This window comes from Catharus ustulatus, chromosome 3, assembly GCF_009819885.2.
Source record: "Catharus ustulatus isolate bCatUst1 chromosome 3, bCatUst1.pri.v2, whole genome shotgun sequence".
NCBI classification, from domain to species: domain Eukaryota; kingdom Metazoa; phylum Chordata; class Aves; order Passeriformes; family Turdidae; genus Catharus; species Catharus ustulatus.
Window position 1 is genome coordinate 62,426,963 of NC_046223.1, and position 17,899 is coordinate 62,444,861.

Here is a 17,899-nt window from a genome sequence, read left to right on the forward strand (position 1 = left end):
TGTTTTACCATATTTAGCTAGGCAACTCTCTGTGCAGCACATGGAATCTCAAAAAGGCTACAGATTGCTGTGCTGTTGCAGTTTGTACCCTTTGAAAATGATATTTTGCTGTATGTCCTGAAAAGGAGATTTATTGCACCACAGCAGAATTTCTCACCCACAGATTCTTTTATAAAATGTATTTGCAAAGAATCAGAAGGTTAAAGATGCCAATTCAGGCAAACACGTCTCTGGAGAAACAGACTGGCAGTCTACAAAAGAACGTAAATCCAATTCTTCCGAACACTAATGATACTCAAAAACTAATTTCTAATAATTTTTGAATAATGATGGAATGAAATTATTTTTTTTTTTTGTCTCAGAAGAAACATTTACATGCATTGCCAAAGCCATGAATACATTTGCTATGTTGGACTAGCTATGCTGTGTGGTCTGTAGCACTTGCAGGCATTTGTTACCCTCTAGCTCGTTCTATCCGGATGGAATGTGCCCTGCCATCGTGAAACTCGCCAGCCTCCGGTCTGACGGTGATTCTGTGGGGATCCCGGATGCCAGTGGAGATGTGCACTTCCAGCCGACCTCTGTTCAGGAACACGGCATAGTAGGCCTGCAAGGTATAAAAAATAAGTTACATTTGGAAAGAAATTGTTTTACTTAGTTTTACATTGGTGTGTATGTTTTATTGTCTTACACTGGCTATTGATGTGCTCACTATGGACAAGACGTTGTTTCAGTTCTGCTGCTGCTGCTATACTGACTGGTATTTTTATAATGAGGAAGGGCTAAAACGAGGTCATGCTGGAAAACATCAACTGAAGATTTAACTCTATCTATTTTCTTGGAAGGATGGAGGCCTCCAACCTAAAACTATTCTGATTTTTGTTTTTATAAGACCTGCTCTTAAACTCATCAAGCCCTGAAGTGTATTGATCTCAGCCTGTGTTCTGTGTTTAGAAGGCTGGAAAATTATGCCAGTACTTACTCCAGCACCAGTATCATATTGTGGCAGATTTCAGGATCTAAACTCCAGTTAGTGTTGCAATAAGTGGTCATGTTTCATTTCTGCCACCTGAAGAGCTGGGAAATTATGAAGGAGCCCCTACCCTGAAGTTAATGCCATCCAGGTGAGCCATTAAAATGTGCTGCCTCTGGAGTGTGTTACTCCAGGTCACCAAGAACTCTCTTCCAAAACAGGCAGAAAGGAGAATAATGAAATACCACTTCCCAGAAGTCCTGAACAAAGAATGCATCAACACATTCTGTTTATTGCTGTTGTAGTGTGTCTGTCAGGATTTCAATCAAGATTTAATCATGACTTTAATAATTTCTAATAATTTCTAGCAATCACACTTCTACCAGTCACTCAGACACTGTGGACTAATAGAGCAAATTCATACTTTATGAGAGAGGAGAGGAGGCCAAAGCACTCAAGTCTTAAATTCCACATCAGTGGTGCCAAACAAGGGGTTTATCTTATAACTGTGTTCACCAGTTTTTTTTTTTTTTCTTTTGGTCTCAGGGAAATAAGAATGATCCTCATTTATGTCTCAGTGAACAGGATTGAGAGAGTTTCCAAGCATTAATAGTGCATCAGTACTCCTCAAAATGAGTGCAGAACAGTATTTTCTAATATTTGGGTTTGGTTAAAAAAAACCCAACACGTAATACAATAGAAAACTAAATCTGCTGCTTAGCAACAAAGAATAGATACATGACTGTAAATCTGTATGAGAAACAATTTCTCCAAGACAAAAAACCAAATTCTGAGCTTCTATTAGGTTTTTCATCAGATAAAGGATAACACTAGAAACAATTTATTCCAAATAACTGAATTTTAACTTAAGCATAAACATGTGAGAGTGTCTTGAAACAAACTGTGACAGTTCAGTAGATCTATGGGATTTTTTCTAAATCTTTTGTCAGATTCTTCTTACGTGTCCTGTCTGCCTGCGCTTTCTCTTCAGAGGAGCAGCTCTCCTTGCAGAGTGACGGCGTTTTCTCCTGGGGGGGACAATTGTGCCACTTGTGCCAAACAAGATGACCCCAGACTCATTCCTGGTGCTGAAGGAGAGATTGATTTCTGTGCCCTCATCGAAGGAGACTGGCTGCAGTTCCACATAACCTGGCTTGGAGAAGCTGACTGTATGAATGTTCTGTAAGAAGGAGAGGACAGGAAAAGTGCATTAGTAGAATTAAAAGCAAGATTATGAATGCACAGGAAGATTTCTGATTTAAAATAATAAACTAAAATAAATACATATGTAAATATAACTAGTGTGAAAAGATGGAAAGTAATATTAAACACTTAGCAATTTAGTTCTCAAAGTGTTCTGCAAACACTAGTTTATCCGTTTACATCTGGCATCATTACTGTATTTGTGGAATCCTGTCTTACAGGAAGGCAAAGTTCCAGTTTTGCGTCAATATATCTCTTGGATTGAAAATAACTGCTCAAGATTGTTTTTAATTTTTATGTGTGTTTTCCATAATACAGTTAATACAGTTGGGATTTGCTTTTCAATCTATACAATAGTTAATTAAACCCATTATGAACATAAACTAGATTCTATTATTTGTCAGATGTCCTGAGAAAATACTTTTCATCAATCTTCTTTCCTCCACTAAGCACCACTGCTTTCTTGGTTACTCAGAGTCATAAACTAAGCACTTGTTGCACGTGGCCCAGCTCTTCAGACAGTGGTAGGCATTAACACAATTTAAAAAGTAGAATATGTCATCAAATTATAAATCAGTGCACACTCCCAAAGATTTTCTGTCATTGCTGCCAACTCATATATTCTTCCAGATGTGGAAGACCAAGCAACAGAAACAATGACTTTTTCTAAAGCAATTCACCATTTTTTCAGTAACAGTAGAACTGTTTCCAGGTCTAGAGATAAAAATTATGCCACATAAAATAACTGCTGGTGGTGTTCACCTTTCTCTGGCAATCTGAGGACATTTAAGTTGTTGAACACATATCCAGTCTTTATCCTTTACCTTTGCTTCACTTATTTTTAATTTTCCTATGTTTTGTTTTGTACAATTAGAATATTTTATTTATTTCCCAAACAAAAGGGTTAAACAATTATCTTTCATACTCTGAAACCTCAAGCGTTACTAAATAACGTGAAAGGGAAAGTACTTTCTAAGATTCATAGCAACAGAAGAAAATTAACACAACAATCCGTCTTTCCTTTTCCAGAAAGAATATACAGTAATTTTGCGGTTATAAGCCTCATCATTTTGACTAAAATTTTGCTCCCAAACTGGAAATACGGCTTACACTCAGAAGCAGCCAATAGATGAACAGAGTTCTGAAATTTCCCTCCCCGGAAGTGCAAGCCGAGCCGAGCACCTGCCACTAAAACCTGGAATTGCGCGATTGTTAGAAATTGGTTACTCTGTTGCGTGGCAGGTGGAGGCGAGCTCCATGCCGGCAGCTCCATGGAGGCGAGCTCCATGCCTCCATGGAGGCGAGCTCCATGCCGGCGAGCTCCAGGCGGGGGGCTCCCTCCTGCTGGCCCTGTGGCCCGGGGGGGAGGCGAGGGGCTCCATGTCTCCCTCCCGCCGCCGCCGTGAGTGGGCTCTGTCGCTGCCTGCCACCACCGCTGCCGTGGGTGTGGGCGGGCTCCTGCCACCACGGTGGGGCAGTGCCAGGCCAGGGCAAGTGAGCCCGGTGGCGGTGGCACTGGTAGCCAGCCCTGAGCGACTTCGCCAAGTGGCAGCACCGAGCTGGGCCACCTGGCCCCGTCGGCAGTCCCGAGCAGGCCGAGCCCGCTCAGACCCAAGCCGAGCCAGTAAACCCCACGACCCTGCGATTCAGTTAGCAATTTGTTACTTTGTTGCACGTGGGTCCTCGTTGTGAATGAGAGTGCGGCTTATAAGCAGGTGCGGCTTATGATCATGAAATTACTTACTCAAAACAAATATGAACCTCTCTATCAAATTTTTGCTGAAGACAAATCTGTAAGATTTAAAAGCATTTGAACAATCTGGTTGTTTATAATTTAGCTTTACCACAAACTTGAAAATATGGATCTCATAAGAAATCTAGTCTAATATCCTGAGAGTCCTACTGTTGTGTAATTTTTGCACTGATGAAGGGCAAAGGTACAATGGATAAACACAGCAAAACAGACCCCTTGTCTTTATTTTGACCTGGCCAAGTTCCAGTTGCTGCTCAAAGTAAAGGTTTAATGTTTTGTAGAAAAAATATTTGGAGAGCATCAGATTAACAACAACTCATTTGGATTTACCGTAATGGTATCTGATATGAAACATCAGATATATGGTATATATGGTGTCTGATGAATATCTTCCATCTGCTTAAAAAATACCGTAAATAGCAGAGATTTCCAGGGAAGAAATACAAACTATTTATTTTTACAATTTTTAACTATTTTTACAATTTTTTTGCAATTTATTTTTACAAATGTCAGTTGAAATATTTTTTTGATAAAAAATACTTTTCTCCATGGAAAATTACTAAATTTTCTCCCAAATTTCAGATCAAATTCATTGAATTCTAAATGCAGTGAAAGGCTGTTAATTGCAAGCAGCAACAACTGAAAATAGATGCATTTAAAGCTAAAACAACAACACAAATTTTGCACATTCTTAGCGAGCAGTAAAAAAATGTGTCTTCCAGCTCAGTGGTAGCTCATGACAGTAAATATTCATACCTAAGGTTTTATGTAGTGAATGACTTTATAGCAACAATTAAAAAATTAAATCCTTAGGTTTTATGTGCATCAGGGTTTTTTTAGTTTTTGCAGTGTTTTCAGTGCCTATCCTCATGAACGTCAATAATTACCATTTTAGTCAGCTGAAACAAAGCTAAATCACTGCTAAGCAGTTTAGAAAATCCTACCCTTTAGGGACAGGGATATCACAAGGGGCCAGGGATACTCTCCAAGAAGCCAAGATCTGAAAAACGGATCTACTTGCTGGTCAGACTTACTCATCTCTCTCAAATGCAACTGTTTGGGTTTTAAGGTTAGATTCCTGTCTAAGTCATATATAAGATACAATTAATCTATTATGCCATAAAATCAGAAACCAGAAAACTTTTATAAACATTAGTGCCAAAATACATGGAAATCAGACCTACCTCTAGTGTGCATCCTTTGGTTAGACCAACAAAGTCAGGACTGCTCAGTATGTTATAAGGTGTCCTTGAAATTTCAATGTCTTTGAGGCAACCTGTGTATTTCTCTAAGTTCACTTCAGGCCTAAAAAACATGTAGAAGTACAATGTATTTTCAAAAATAGAATTTAGGGAGAGCAGTCAGACAGACACACATATGTACACTTTCAGATGCACAGATGCTTGATTTTTATTTTAACTAAACACATACACTCAAATATATGTTGCCTTCTACAATCTATCACCACACATTGCACTCTGCCTTGCATCACTCAGAGGTGCAACGAGAGGTCCGTGTCATCTCCAATTGACAACAGTCCCCTTCTCAATTCTTTCTTTCTTTTCTTTAAGCATTTTTGGTTGGTAGTTTTGTTTTTTGTGTTTTTCCTTTGGTAAAGGAAAGCTATCACCTTTGGTGTTAAAATGCAGTGAGCTATGAAATAAGGAAGTTGTTGTTCCTTAGGCAAAGCAGAAAGATGAAAACTAGGAAATCATAACAGTGAGGAGAGACCTTGACTGGAAAATATTTTCTGTTCCTCTTTTTGCATGCTAGATCCAATGAAAGTACTTCAGCAGCGTACAAATACACAAATGAAGTTTTTGCCCACTTGCTTCAGGAATGCAATCGGGTGGACTGACATTTCTTTTATATTTCCAGTATCTTTCTTTCTTATGAAAACTGCTGCATATTTTCTTAGGTCACAGCAATAAAACAAAGCACGTGGGTTTGTTACAGAATGTAACTATCCATCCAAGACATAAAAATATTGTGATGAAATTCAAATTCCATGTTTGACTCATCAGCTGACTGATGAGAGGAAATGAGAAACCCCTTGAAAGTAACACCAAAACTATAATGTTTGATTGCAAAAGTATGATTTCCCAGGCCTGGGTACACCAGGGTGAGACCATAACTGCTGGTAACATCTGAACCAGGCTTGCCAGAAGAAAAGCCTTATAAAGTCACTTCAGGAAAAAGTCTGCCATTGATGCCATGGAGAGTAAACACAAAAAAACCCACAAACCACTGTTTAATTCACTAAAAAATATTACTCATGAGTGTTTACTAGAATATCTGAATAGTATGAACAGCTCAAAGAGAGAAAAATTAACTTGGGAAATAAACAAGGTGGGGTCAGGTAGGGAATTGGGGAAGCAACAAATACTTCAGTTCCCTGGAAGGAAAAAAAAAAAAATTAAAGAATATTAATTACAGAACAAAACCATTTTGCACAGATACTATTCAGCTGCGTGTTTTGGCACTGAAAGTCATCCTTTGCATTATAGCCAACTGAGCAAGCGTGATTTATTCTCTGGCAATTAGTACTCTCTGCATAAGTTAAAGCAAGCATCTGGTTTACTAAAATGATCCATATGCTGCTTTATTTACAGTCAAGTAGCTATGTTCACCTTTCATTTTTCCTTTTTTCCCCCTAGGTCCTCTCCAGTTCCTTTATGAATTTATCTTCCCAGCAGAACTGTTTTGCTGTTATCATTGACACTGGCACCCAGTCTTTGCCATCCAGAAACCATTCTTGTTACTACCCATACCTGCCATGTCCAGTGACAGACTGTCCTTATCCTGACCTGTTACAAACAGTTGCTGTTACAATTCCCAATCCGATATCACAGAATCAAAGAATGGGTAAGGTTGGAAGGGAGCACTGTGGGTTTTCTGGCTCAACCTCTTTGTAAGCACTGAACACTTGCCTGATGTTTTCTTAAGACTTCTTTTTTCCTTTTTCCCTTTCCAAAATACACCAAACAAGGTCCAAGTTCACTAAGATCTTGCATAATTCTGGGTTTGTTTTTTGGGTTTTTTTTGTTAGTTCTTTTTAGCCAAGACAGGCCAGTTTTGAGTGAAAACAAACAGCAATTTCTAGAGCATGATAGGAAATAGTCTTTCTGAGGTTCAGGGCAGGACTGTGGGGGTGAAGTTGTATTTTTCCAATTCAAGCCAGGAATCAGACTGCAAAACTGAGTGAAGATTGGTTCATATCTGAGCATACCAAGGCAAAAGCAACAGATACAAATAGTTGCAAACTGGAAACGCAGTCAGAAATAGGTGACCTTCCCTCTCATCCCTCCATACTCCCGTTCTTGACGTAAAGTGGCAAATTTCACAAAAAAAGTTCCACCTTGCTCTCTTCAGTAACTACTTCACTGCCTCTGAGTTTGGTGCTCCCCACCTAACAGGGGACTTCACTGCTCCCAGAGCCCAGAGGTCAGAGCCAAAGTCAGAGCACAGCTGGCTGGAGCTGCGCTTCCCAGGCACCGCAGCATCGTCACAAGCAACGCACAGCTGAAGCAAGCAGCTGCATGAGGAAAAGAAAAGTTGCTTGTGTAGGCGTGTGCACAGCATGGAATGTGATGGTGGTGAGCCCTTGGGAGCAGCTTTGCTGGCTGTGGCAGGAGCAGCTTGCTGAGCTAAGAGCCTTAGCATAGCAGCTGCTCTAAACACTGACCATGCTGCTGCTGCTGCTCCACTAACACCCCTGCTTTCAAGCTGCACTTTAACTAGACACATGCAAGTCATGCAAATAATCTGATTGTTTTTACCTTGCTTTCATACTGGGGAGAGAAAGAAAGACAAGAAAAGAAAACAACAACATGGCATTAATTGCAGCAAATGGTACTTCTTGTATTGTTGTTCAGTGGTAACTTATTAGAAAGGTTCTGCCATTTCACAGTGAAGTAGGTGTACATAATTTACAAACAACATATAATAAAAGGTGAGATTCTATGTAGGCTATCAGGCTATAACAATTAAGAGGTTTACTCTGAAAACAGCTAGTTTAAAATGCAACACATCAGATGGTTTTTATAACTTGATACCACACTTGGCCATGAGCAAAAGCTAACCATGTAAAAGAATCTGGCAGAACTGATATGACCTAATAATTACAAAGTCATGGATACCTCAGTGTCTATTGTTTGCAGTAGCTCAGCTTTGCCCTAATCCCCCTTTCACTACTTTTGATTCTAATTTACCATAACATTAATCTTGCCTCAGGCACTGACAAATCATAGCTGTAGGCAGAATGGTTACCACAGGTCAAACTAGCTGTGGTACACTGATTTTCTGGGCAGCCACAAAGGAAGTGGAAGATAATTACTCTAGACGTTTTGCTATGCACTGGTGTGATTTCACAATTACATAATATAGTGTTATATTTCATGAGTAAAATAGATCTTAGATCTTTTTATTACTGGGTGACTTGACATCAGAGGTCAATGATTATCCTAATAAATTAACAAATATGTCCATTCTTTTAGTGGCAGAAGAGTCTGTGGATTAAACACAACAGTTCCTTGTGCACAAGACCACTTCAAGGCTCTCATTATACCATGTAGTTAAAGTTGACATAGATTAATGGGCCTGTTTCCGTATTGCTCATCTGTTCATTGTAGCACAGAATTCTCTTGTTCTTGTCATTGCAAAACTGCTGAATATTCATTTAAACTTAAAGTAAGTTTTTTGGTCTATTTAAAGCCATGAAAGAAAGTCACTAAATTCAAGAATCTGTTATCCCATTTCTTTAGTTTATTTATGCTGAAGTTAACATTTATGAATATTACTATGCACTATTTAACAAATAATTACTGGGAATTTTATTTGTGTAGGAAATTCAGGATCAGACTTCTGAAGGAAAAATATTTCATTCTGCTTATATTAAATATATGAAGAGTGTCATGTCATACACTAAGTGCTGAATACAGGAGGAATTTTATCTAAGGAGACCAGGAACTAAAATCTACAAAAAATTTAAAATTATATCTAAGTAAAATATGTCAATACTTATTTAAAGTATACTGACACTGATTCTGCAAAAAGATGGATACCCACTGAGCAGCAATCCCATGTGGAGTACTCTGTAGGTCAATTTTTCTACTCATGCACAAAGTAAACATTTATCCTTAATTACGTGAAGCTATTGAGCCAATTCTCTGAATCTGCAGTCACAAATTCTATGCATCAAATAAATAAATACTTAAAGAGTCAGTAACATCATGGTTCTTGCACAGAATCAGAAAGATGTGCTGCACTGCAAGTGCCATTTCCATTGCATCTGTGTAAGGTGAGCTGTGTGAAATACAAACCATATGTAAATAAAGCACTATTCTGCTGTGGCAGTATAGGGTACATTGGGAATTGACCATTCACTTACCGCAAAAGAACTTGAGAAATAAATGCAGAGAATGACATTGTATTTACATCACCTTACTAAGACTAAAGAAATTGGTTTGAGCCACATTACCTTAGATTTCTCAGGGTTGGCAATCCCCCAAAATATATTTTCTCGTGCCCTTTTAAGTTGAGTCCAAAGTGGCTGCCTGTAGAAGTTGTTGTTATGGTCTCTTCTTCATTGGTGTCTATGTCTACAATTGATATGTTGGCTAAAAGACATTTGAGATTAGTTACAAAATATCTGTCATGAACAATGCCTTAATATAAGAAACCAACAGAAAAATATTTGAAGGGTTAGCAGGTAAGGGAAGAGGCAAGGCTGTATTTTGCAATTAAGACACTGGATTGCCACATTATCAATTATGGGCAGAGGAAGAAAGCTGCACTTTCCTCTGTTTCCATAACAACCTGAAAAGCTATAGCAATTCTGTAAACTTTATTTTTATATATTCTCCCAACCTGTTTCGATTTGGTGCCTTCTTTGTGTCACTGCAATTTGGAGCTAACACTTCAGGACACAGTCATGACAAGAGATCATTTTACATTTAATTTGTGATCTCAGTCCAAAGATTGCCTCTTGAACAGGATTTTTTAGTCTGAAGGTTTGTTAAGCACTGTCATTATGTGCCTTAGAGATTGGTGATCAGTCACTCCAAACTACTTTCAAACTCAAAGCAGTCAGTTGATGTCATGTCTAATCTCAGTCTGGTGTCAGTGATGTGCCACATACAACCATCCTATTTAGGCGCTTGTTCCATGCATATTTTTAATGCATGGATAAATACAGAATATAAACTTCAATAAAAGAAATAGGACTCAGTAAAAAATGCCGAGCAAGCCCCAAGATATACAGGAATGAAAAGAAAGGATTTCTCTACTTCCTTCCTTGAGAATTGAATAGACAGAGAATGTCTTTCCGCCACCCCTTACCAAAACCAGACCAATTTTCCTTTCATTTCTGTACATGTATCTTCTTTATAAACACATGATGTTTGAATGTTAATGATAAATGATAATTACATGACATAGTATTTTATATTAATACATCCTGGCTTAAGTATGAACGATGATAACTGGCTAGCAATAAGACATTCCTTCTCTAAAGGTGCAGCAAACCTGCAAGTGACATCACTAAATTATTTTGACCATTGTCCCAAGTCTTTGGCCAGCAAAGACTCTCCCAGCCCTACAACTAGACTTCAAAACAAAACAAAGGCCAGCATGATAACCAGCATTCTTTATGATCTTATCAAATTCCATCACTTCACATTTTGTACCAGTAACATGTTAAAGAATTAGCAGAACTTCCAGAGATGTTGCCAGTTGTTTCCATGCAGATTCAGTTCATGACAATGCACATCATTAGGGAAGATAAAGTAGTGGTGTTTGTCTAGTTAGATACTCTACTATCAGTACTTTAGTCACTGTTTTTTTTAAGCACTTTGCTATATGCTGGGCATGAGAGGACTGTACAGCATACAAGCTATTGCTCTCCTAAAAAAAATCATGTGTGTTTCATGATTTGGGACAACATCAGGGGACTGATGAAAAGACTTCTTTTTTTCCCAGTCAGAAGAATTTTAGAATGCAATTTATGATTGTGTAAAAAAATTATGCCTGAAAAATAGGCTACCTGTTCATCAAGTGCTGTTTGACAGTGCAATCACTCACACACAACTCAACACATGACTATAATCTAAACAAAGAAGTTGCTGAACCACCAGAACTTATAATTCCCACAGTATCTTCCCCGTAATTAGATGGTTAGGTGTAGTGCACAGATACCTGGAAAATTCATGGTGCTGACACCACAAGAACTTACCTTGCTTTTGAATTCTTGACAGGGTGAAAGATTTCCATTTGCCATCATTGTGATTTTGGTTGCTGATAACTGAAGCTGTACCTGAACCCAGATCGTAGCTGACCTTTATACGCCCACCACTGAGTTCTACACTCATGAAATCCTTCTGTTAATGAAAAAGGTTAGATACACCATTATGATTCTTGTCCATTTTGGTAAGAGGTATAAGAGATTAAATAAACACTTTTTAATCCTAGGGGAACTACAGAAGACACTTTTCAAGCTTTAAAAAATGCCAAAACTTATGCATTTACTACCCAGGACTTTCATGCACAAAAGTGTGATGCCAAGCTTTAATTTCCCCTTATATTCTCTTTTGGATTGCTAATTTAGTTGGAATTTTGTTGGCATCTCAGTTGGAGTTCTTGATGGGATAGCTGTACTTTTATTTTAGATTGAAGATAAAAATGGACATTATAATTACAGTAATTTCACAATTACAAGCCGCACCATTTTGACTAAAACTTTGCTCCCAAACCAGAAATGAGGCTTACACTCAGGAGCGGCTAATATGTGAAAAATTTTCTGAAATTTCCAACCCCGGAAGTGCAGCCGAGGTGCCAAGCTGAGCATCTGCCAGTAAAACTCGGGATTGCGTGATTGTTACAAATTGGTTACTCTGTTGCCCGGCAGGCGGAGGCGGGCTCCATGCTGGCAGCGCAGGGGGGGAGGCGGGGGGCTCCCTCCTTCAGGCAGCGCAGCCCAGGGGAGAGACGGGGGGCTCCATGCTGGCATCCTCGCAGCTCGGTGGGGAGGCGGGGGTTCCCTCCTGCCATCCCTGGGGCCCGGGGAGGAAGGGGGGGCTCACTCCTGTTGGCCCTGCGGCAGAGGTGAGGGTTTCCTTCTGCCATCCCCGTGGCCCGGGGGGGAGGGGGGGGTCCCGCCCCCGCCTGCCACTGCCACCGCAGGAGCTGGGGGGCTCCTTCCCCTCCTGCCGCCGCTGCCATGGGTGCCGGGGGGCCCTGTGCCTGCCTGCTGCCATGGGGCAGCGCTGGGCCGGGGCGAGCGAGCTTGGTTGCAGCGGTGGCCGGCCTCGAGCGGCCCCACTGAGCGGCAGTGCCAAGCTGGGCCACCTGGCCCCGTCGGCAGCCCCGAGCGGGCTGAGCCTGCACGGCCCAAGCTGAGCCAGTAAACCCTGCCATCCCGCGATTCTGTTACTATTTGACAACTTTGTTACACGTGGGTCCTCGCTGCAAACGACTGAGCGGCTTATACTCAGGTGTGGCTCATGTATGGACAAAGAACGAAATGTTGCCGACACCCTGAGATGCGGCTTATACTCAGTGCGGCTTGTATTCGTGAAATAACTGTACCTGAAACTAATACCCAGATTTGAGTGTATATTTGCACTATAATTAGTGTATTTATTACATTCCTCAATTAGATTTAAACTTACAAGGTAGAGAACAAAAATATTGAAGATGGAAAACTGGGCATGTTTTACCAGATTTCCAGAGAGCATCTACAGAAGCAACAGAGCCACAGAGAGATGGAGACAAAGAGAGCTATGAATGCTCTTATTTTCATCAACCACTGGCACCAGTATCCAAGCAACAACTGGAGATGGCTGACTGGAACAATGATATATGCTGCACTATCTCCAGAAAAAGAGCTGGTAGGATACAAAGAGCAAAACAAATAGCCAGAGAACCAGACAGCATGAAAGCCATTAAGTAAGTAATGGTGGAACTATGACCCAGGACGTAAATGTACCAGAGAAATTTTTATTATCATTTTTCCCATGGCCAGCTCCATCTCTTCTCAGAGCAAAACTGAACAAATTCAGTATTCTAGTGCTTGGGCATGTCTAGCCACGCATCATTAGAAAGAGTATCCTTCAAGTTTTTATGTGATGGGACAGGATCATAAGAGACAAAATATACCAGGGGACAGTTGCTTGTGTTTTTGAGATTTCAATTATTATTTTTTTTCCATAGAAAAATATGAAAGTCAATAATAATTATATAAAATAATAAAAAATAATGACATTAATTGTACTTTCGATATTCGATTATAAAAGTTCATTAGAAAAGCTATATAAATATTTAATTATCATAATAAAATTCTAGCTTTTGCTATAGTCAGTCAGGAGGAGCACCCTCCTCCTTGAAAATTCCAGCTATTTTGATAATTATTTCCAAAATACAGGAATTTGAAATGACTGATTTATACAAACACAGTTTTTGTAAAATAGCAAGTGCTCAGTAATTCTTCAAGACTTCAGTGAAAACTACTGTACATAATTTCTGCTTCATATGAAAAGGATAAGGGAAACTCTGTTCCCTGTCAGTCATGCAAATCAGTCTGGATCAGAGATGCCAAAGATGAGTTGCTCAGATATGAACGGTGTCTTTATAAATAATTTCTCCCTGTTATCCACACACATTTGATACTGTGTGTGAAAAAAAAACTTAAACAACTTTAAAACTAATGTTTCTATTCTCTATTTTAGCTGTAAGAGACACCATTTGTAGATATTGGAAAAACACAATCACTATTACATCTTGTTTGTTGCACCAGTCTCCCTTTAAACCCACTCCATAAAACATAAGCATTTTCTTTATATGAGTAGGATTTCTACATAAGATTAATCTCTTCTCCTATTCCCCCTGCCATCACACAATGATATTTTAAACTATGAACAGACAAACAACTGAAAATATTTACACACATAAACATCTGGGATAAAGGAAAATTAATTAATAATTTCAGAAAATATGAGATTATCCCCAGACTAACATAATGATCCCCATTCATACTACATTATTAGTAGTAATGTTGACTACCTAAACATTAAATTTAACCATTAAACATCAGCATTAGTCTTCAGTCGGCCAGCAGTGAAGCATCATAGCAGGCAACATCATACCAGGATACTGGTATCTTAAATTACTAATTATTTTCATGATCTGATGAATTCAGTGATTGCAAATATGGTGTGAAACCTGCAAGGAGTGTAGGGGTTAGCTGGCTGCTCTTACCAAATCATCAGTAGCAAGATACATCAGCAGAGCATTTGATGAGAAGGTCCTGAACTTGAACATGACTGTGGAAATATTGGGGTTCCAGCGGATGGGGCGGCTCACCATGGCATAGCTGTCACCATCAAACTGCACCGTTCCTTCACTGTCTGCCACCTGTGGGCTGAAAACAACAGTTCCAATCATTTTCTTCGGCCATGTGAAGTTAAAAAGTGCAGGGCTAGGGAAATATGGGCACAGCTCCTGGGAGTCTTCCTGAACTTGGCTCGCTGTCTCATCAAACCTCCCACTGAGAGGGACAGGATTTCCCATTCTATTTGGCAAATGTAAATGCCTTTCTTTTGTGGTGTCTCTGCTCACTACCCTTGTGGCTGTTAAAGCCACCTTGAGGCACTGCACTCTTCCCACACCACATAAGAAGCGCAGGTACCTACACCACAGCTGTCCATGAGCCAGACTCAGTTCACTGTGGTTCTCATGCTCTCTCATGCTTTGACTTTCTGGTCACTGGTTATCAGGAGCCTTTCTACTACAGCCCTGTCACACCAGCTCAGTTCTGATATCTCACTGACCACACTTACAACCCAGGCTGGCTGCTTCTCCTCTTGATGGAATTGCAGCTTAACTTCTGTTGCATACACGTTGGAATTTGATGGTTGCTGTGGAAGTTCCCTCTACTAACCACTGAATGTAAAGTCACTGCAGACAGGTTCCCTGAAGAAGCACAAGAAACAGTCAGTGCTTAACCTACCTGACAGCACACCCTTTGCAGTCGCCTTCGATGTCCCTGAAATTCCAGAGTCCTATGGGTTTGCTGTCTAGAAAGGTTTCACCCATGCAGCCAGTGAAGGTGGTGACTCTTACAGCATCTGACTTCTGCAACAGAAAACATAAATGTCCTTACAGTTGAATTTAAAGTGATTTACTGCATCTGAAAACATAACTGGTACAAAAATAATTAAAGAAATACCATATAAAATTCCATATAAAATCATACTATCCCCCACTAAGATGTTTAGTGATACTTTAAATATTGAGAGTATTATTAAGTCTGAGAAGACCTCCTACAGAGCAACTGACCAGTGAAAATGTGAACTGAACTTTGTAACAGTCCTAATGGGAAAGCCCTTTTAGATTTGAGACTCTTGGGAGGTTCTAGGAGAACAAGTCCTGAAGAATAAGGAACTACTTTGGCTTCCACCATCAGTTTTCCTGGCTGCTCAGAGAGCTGGCTGCTCTCACCTGTTCAAGGCCTACCTGTATTTTCATTTCAGACTTTCAAGAAAGGATTATGAGCAATCTTGCCCTCAATACAATAAGTAAAGTGTTTATCTTATAAGGCTTGAAAGGTTGGAAATTGAGCAGTCCAAGCTGAAAGACAGACTGAGAACTAAACTGTTACACCTGTAAAGTTCATGCTGCTTTTTGGATGCAGGAAAAGGTGTAGAAGGCAAAGCAATTAAAACACATGTCCTAACAACTCATTAAGCTAGGGTCATGCACATAGAGTAATGATCATGAGAACATAACATGGTACCATGATGAAGGTGGTAATAGTTGACAGTATACAGAGTACTCTGCCAAAAATGATCCTTCTAAAAATACTCTGATTCATTTAAATTTCAGGTCATCAATATGAGCTGATTAAAAATCTATACACTTAGCTATTTGAGATAGACAAGCACCTGCTGTTTTTACAGCAATTACAAATATTAAGATCTTGCAAGATAACATGGAGAAGTGTAATTTGAAAATACTCAAGGAAAAGTATGACTCAAAAGACTTAATGTGCTACTGATATTTCCCAGGGTAATTGGATAGGTTTTAATTAGCAACAAGTACGAACTTAATGGCGCTTCTGAGAAATTCATGACATCTAAGTATCATAGTCTACAAGTTAAATGAAAGATGTTTTTTAAAACTGAAAATGAACTTTCTTTTTGAATATACTGCAGAAATGCATGCACAAAGGGATGTGGACAACAATGTAGGACAAATCTAAAGCATTCCAAACCCCAGTAATATGAAAAGGCACATTTCTGAGTCAGTAGCCTAAGCTATACCAGTAACCTTGATTAAATGTCCAAAGAGCTACACAGTTTTCGAAAAGTCTTGGTTAAGGTTTTCATTTTGTAAGCCTTAATACTATACCACATGATGACAGAAATTCCCCAAAAATTGAAGTTATATTTTAATTCAGAGACTATGTTTGAACAAAACAAATCAGACAGTATTTAAAACTCTACATTGCAAGTATACCAGCCATACCAAACTTAAAATAGACTGCCTTCCTACTACCCTTGTCTTTATTTACCTGCAGAAAAAAAGAATTCAGGAATATTTTCCTGACTAAAATGAAAAAAATAGAGAGTTCTTCAGAAAATATTTGGACACCCCTTAATGAGGTTGAAAACTGTTCTGACATCAAGTTTTGCACTTCAATTTTTCTGCATATTGTGTTATTTCAGCACTTGAGGACATACAAACTTGAGAGTAAAAATGTTTGGTGAGTTCACTATTTGGGAATGTCTAAATTTTAGCTTCTTTTCAAATGTTAAAATATTGATGAGGAGCAGAATAGTTAAATAAATTGTTTTGTAAAGAATGCCATTGGAAAATAAGTGCTAATTAGCTTTTATTGGAGAATAACTTTTTTTAAAGATTTCCGTCTATTCTATTTGGCATACATCTTCTATTTATTCCATGAAGTTTAGCAAGGTAGAAGATAGCTTTTATTGGAGAATAACTTTTTTTAAAGATTTCCGTCTATTCTATTTGGCATACATCTTCTATTTATTCCATGAAGTTTAGCAAGGTAGAAGATGTCACCAGAAAAATGAGCAGAAAAAGAAGAGAGGATAGATCAGGGGTATGATGCAGATATCTGTAGGGGAACAGGGAGGGAAACTGGAACAAAAATGAAGACATTAAAGCAGAAACACCAAAAGCAGACTGCAAAGGGGGAAGTGATACTGTGGTAACAAAGGAAAAACCCCAAATGCAAGGGAAAATATACTCTTATATACATTGTTAGGAGACCAGAAATGTATGGAAACAGAAATGAGCTCCTGTCACTCAGGAACCAAAAGCCTGTCAGGGCAGCAGTGTGTCCAAGGTAAAGCATCCATCTATCCAGGAATTCGTTGTTTAGGCTAAATGCTGCATCAGTCCAGTCAGCTACCGGGCTTCTGATCAGAAGGTAACATCATGGGCAGTGAAATCTCACATCTGTGCACCTCCTTCTAGGCAAATCCCAATAACCTTTCAAAAAGGCATTACCTTAATTTTTTCAGTTAAACCACCAACAAACAGCACAGCATTAACATCCACATCCAGAATGGTATATCCAGGTGGGGAGACAGCACTGAATGTGGCTGGCACAATGCTGGCTTTAGGACCATCCAGAGCTCGCACTGATATTGTGCCATTTTTCCCAGTCCTACAGATTAAAAAAAAATAAAATAATTTAAGCATACAAATTCAGTAGTTACACCAAACATAGGAAAACTCTATTTGAAATGGTGTTTTTTAACAGAAGCACACGACTGACCTGTTTATGCTTCATTTTGATGTGAATGAACAGACACTTAATGCCTGCATAAGCCAAAGACATGATCAGAGAACCAGATCTTTTCCTCATCTGAATGTGCTTTTTGAACAAAATTCACTACACACAACATGGATGTTGCATTGACTAAAACAGAATTTGCATTTCCTGC

General features: G+C 39.2%; 1 protein-coding gene across 1 annotated transcript in view; it reads right to left on the minus strand.

Annotated features, from left to right (window-relative positions):
- Positions 1–17,899, minus strand: part of LAMA2 (laminin subunit alpha 2) — a 290,666-nt gene that overhangs the window by 19,529 nt on the left and 253,238 nt on the right. The window contains exons 48-56 of the mRNA XM_033055719.1: positions 17,460–17,619; positions 14,932–15,056; positions 14,181–14,343; positions 11,161–11,305; positions 9,409–9,547; positions 7,709–7,720; positions 5,114–5,234; positions 1,935–2,153; positions 459–607 (exon numbers count right to left, since the gene is read on the minus strand). Of these exons, the coding sequence (XP_032911610.1) occupies positions 459–607; positions 1,935–2,153; positions 5,114–5,234; positions 7,709–7,720; positions 9,409–9,547; positions 11,161–11,305; positions 14,181–14,343; positions 14,932–15,056; positions 17,460–17,619 (1,233 nt within the window). The remainder of the gene's footprint in view (positions 1–458; positions 608–1,934; positions 2,154–5,113; positions 5,235–7,708; positions 7,721–9,408; positions 9,548–11,160; positions 11,306–14,180; positions 14,344–14,931; positions 15,057–17,459; positions 17,620–17,899) is intronic.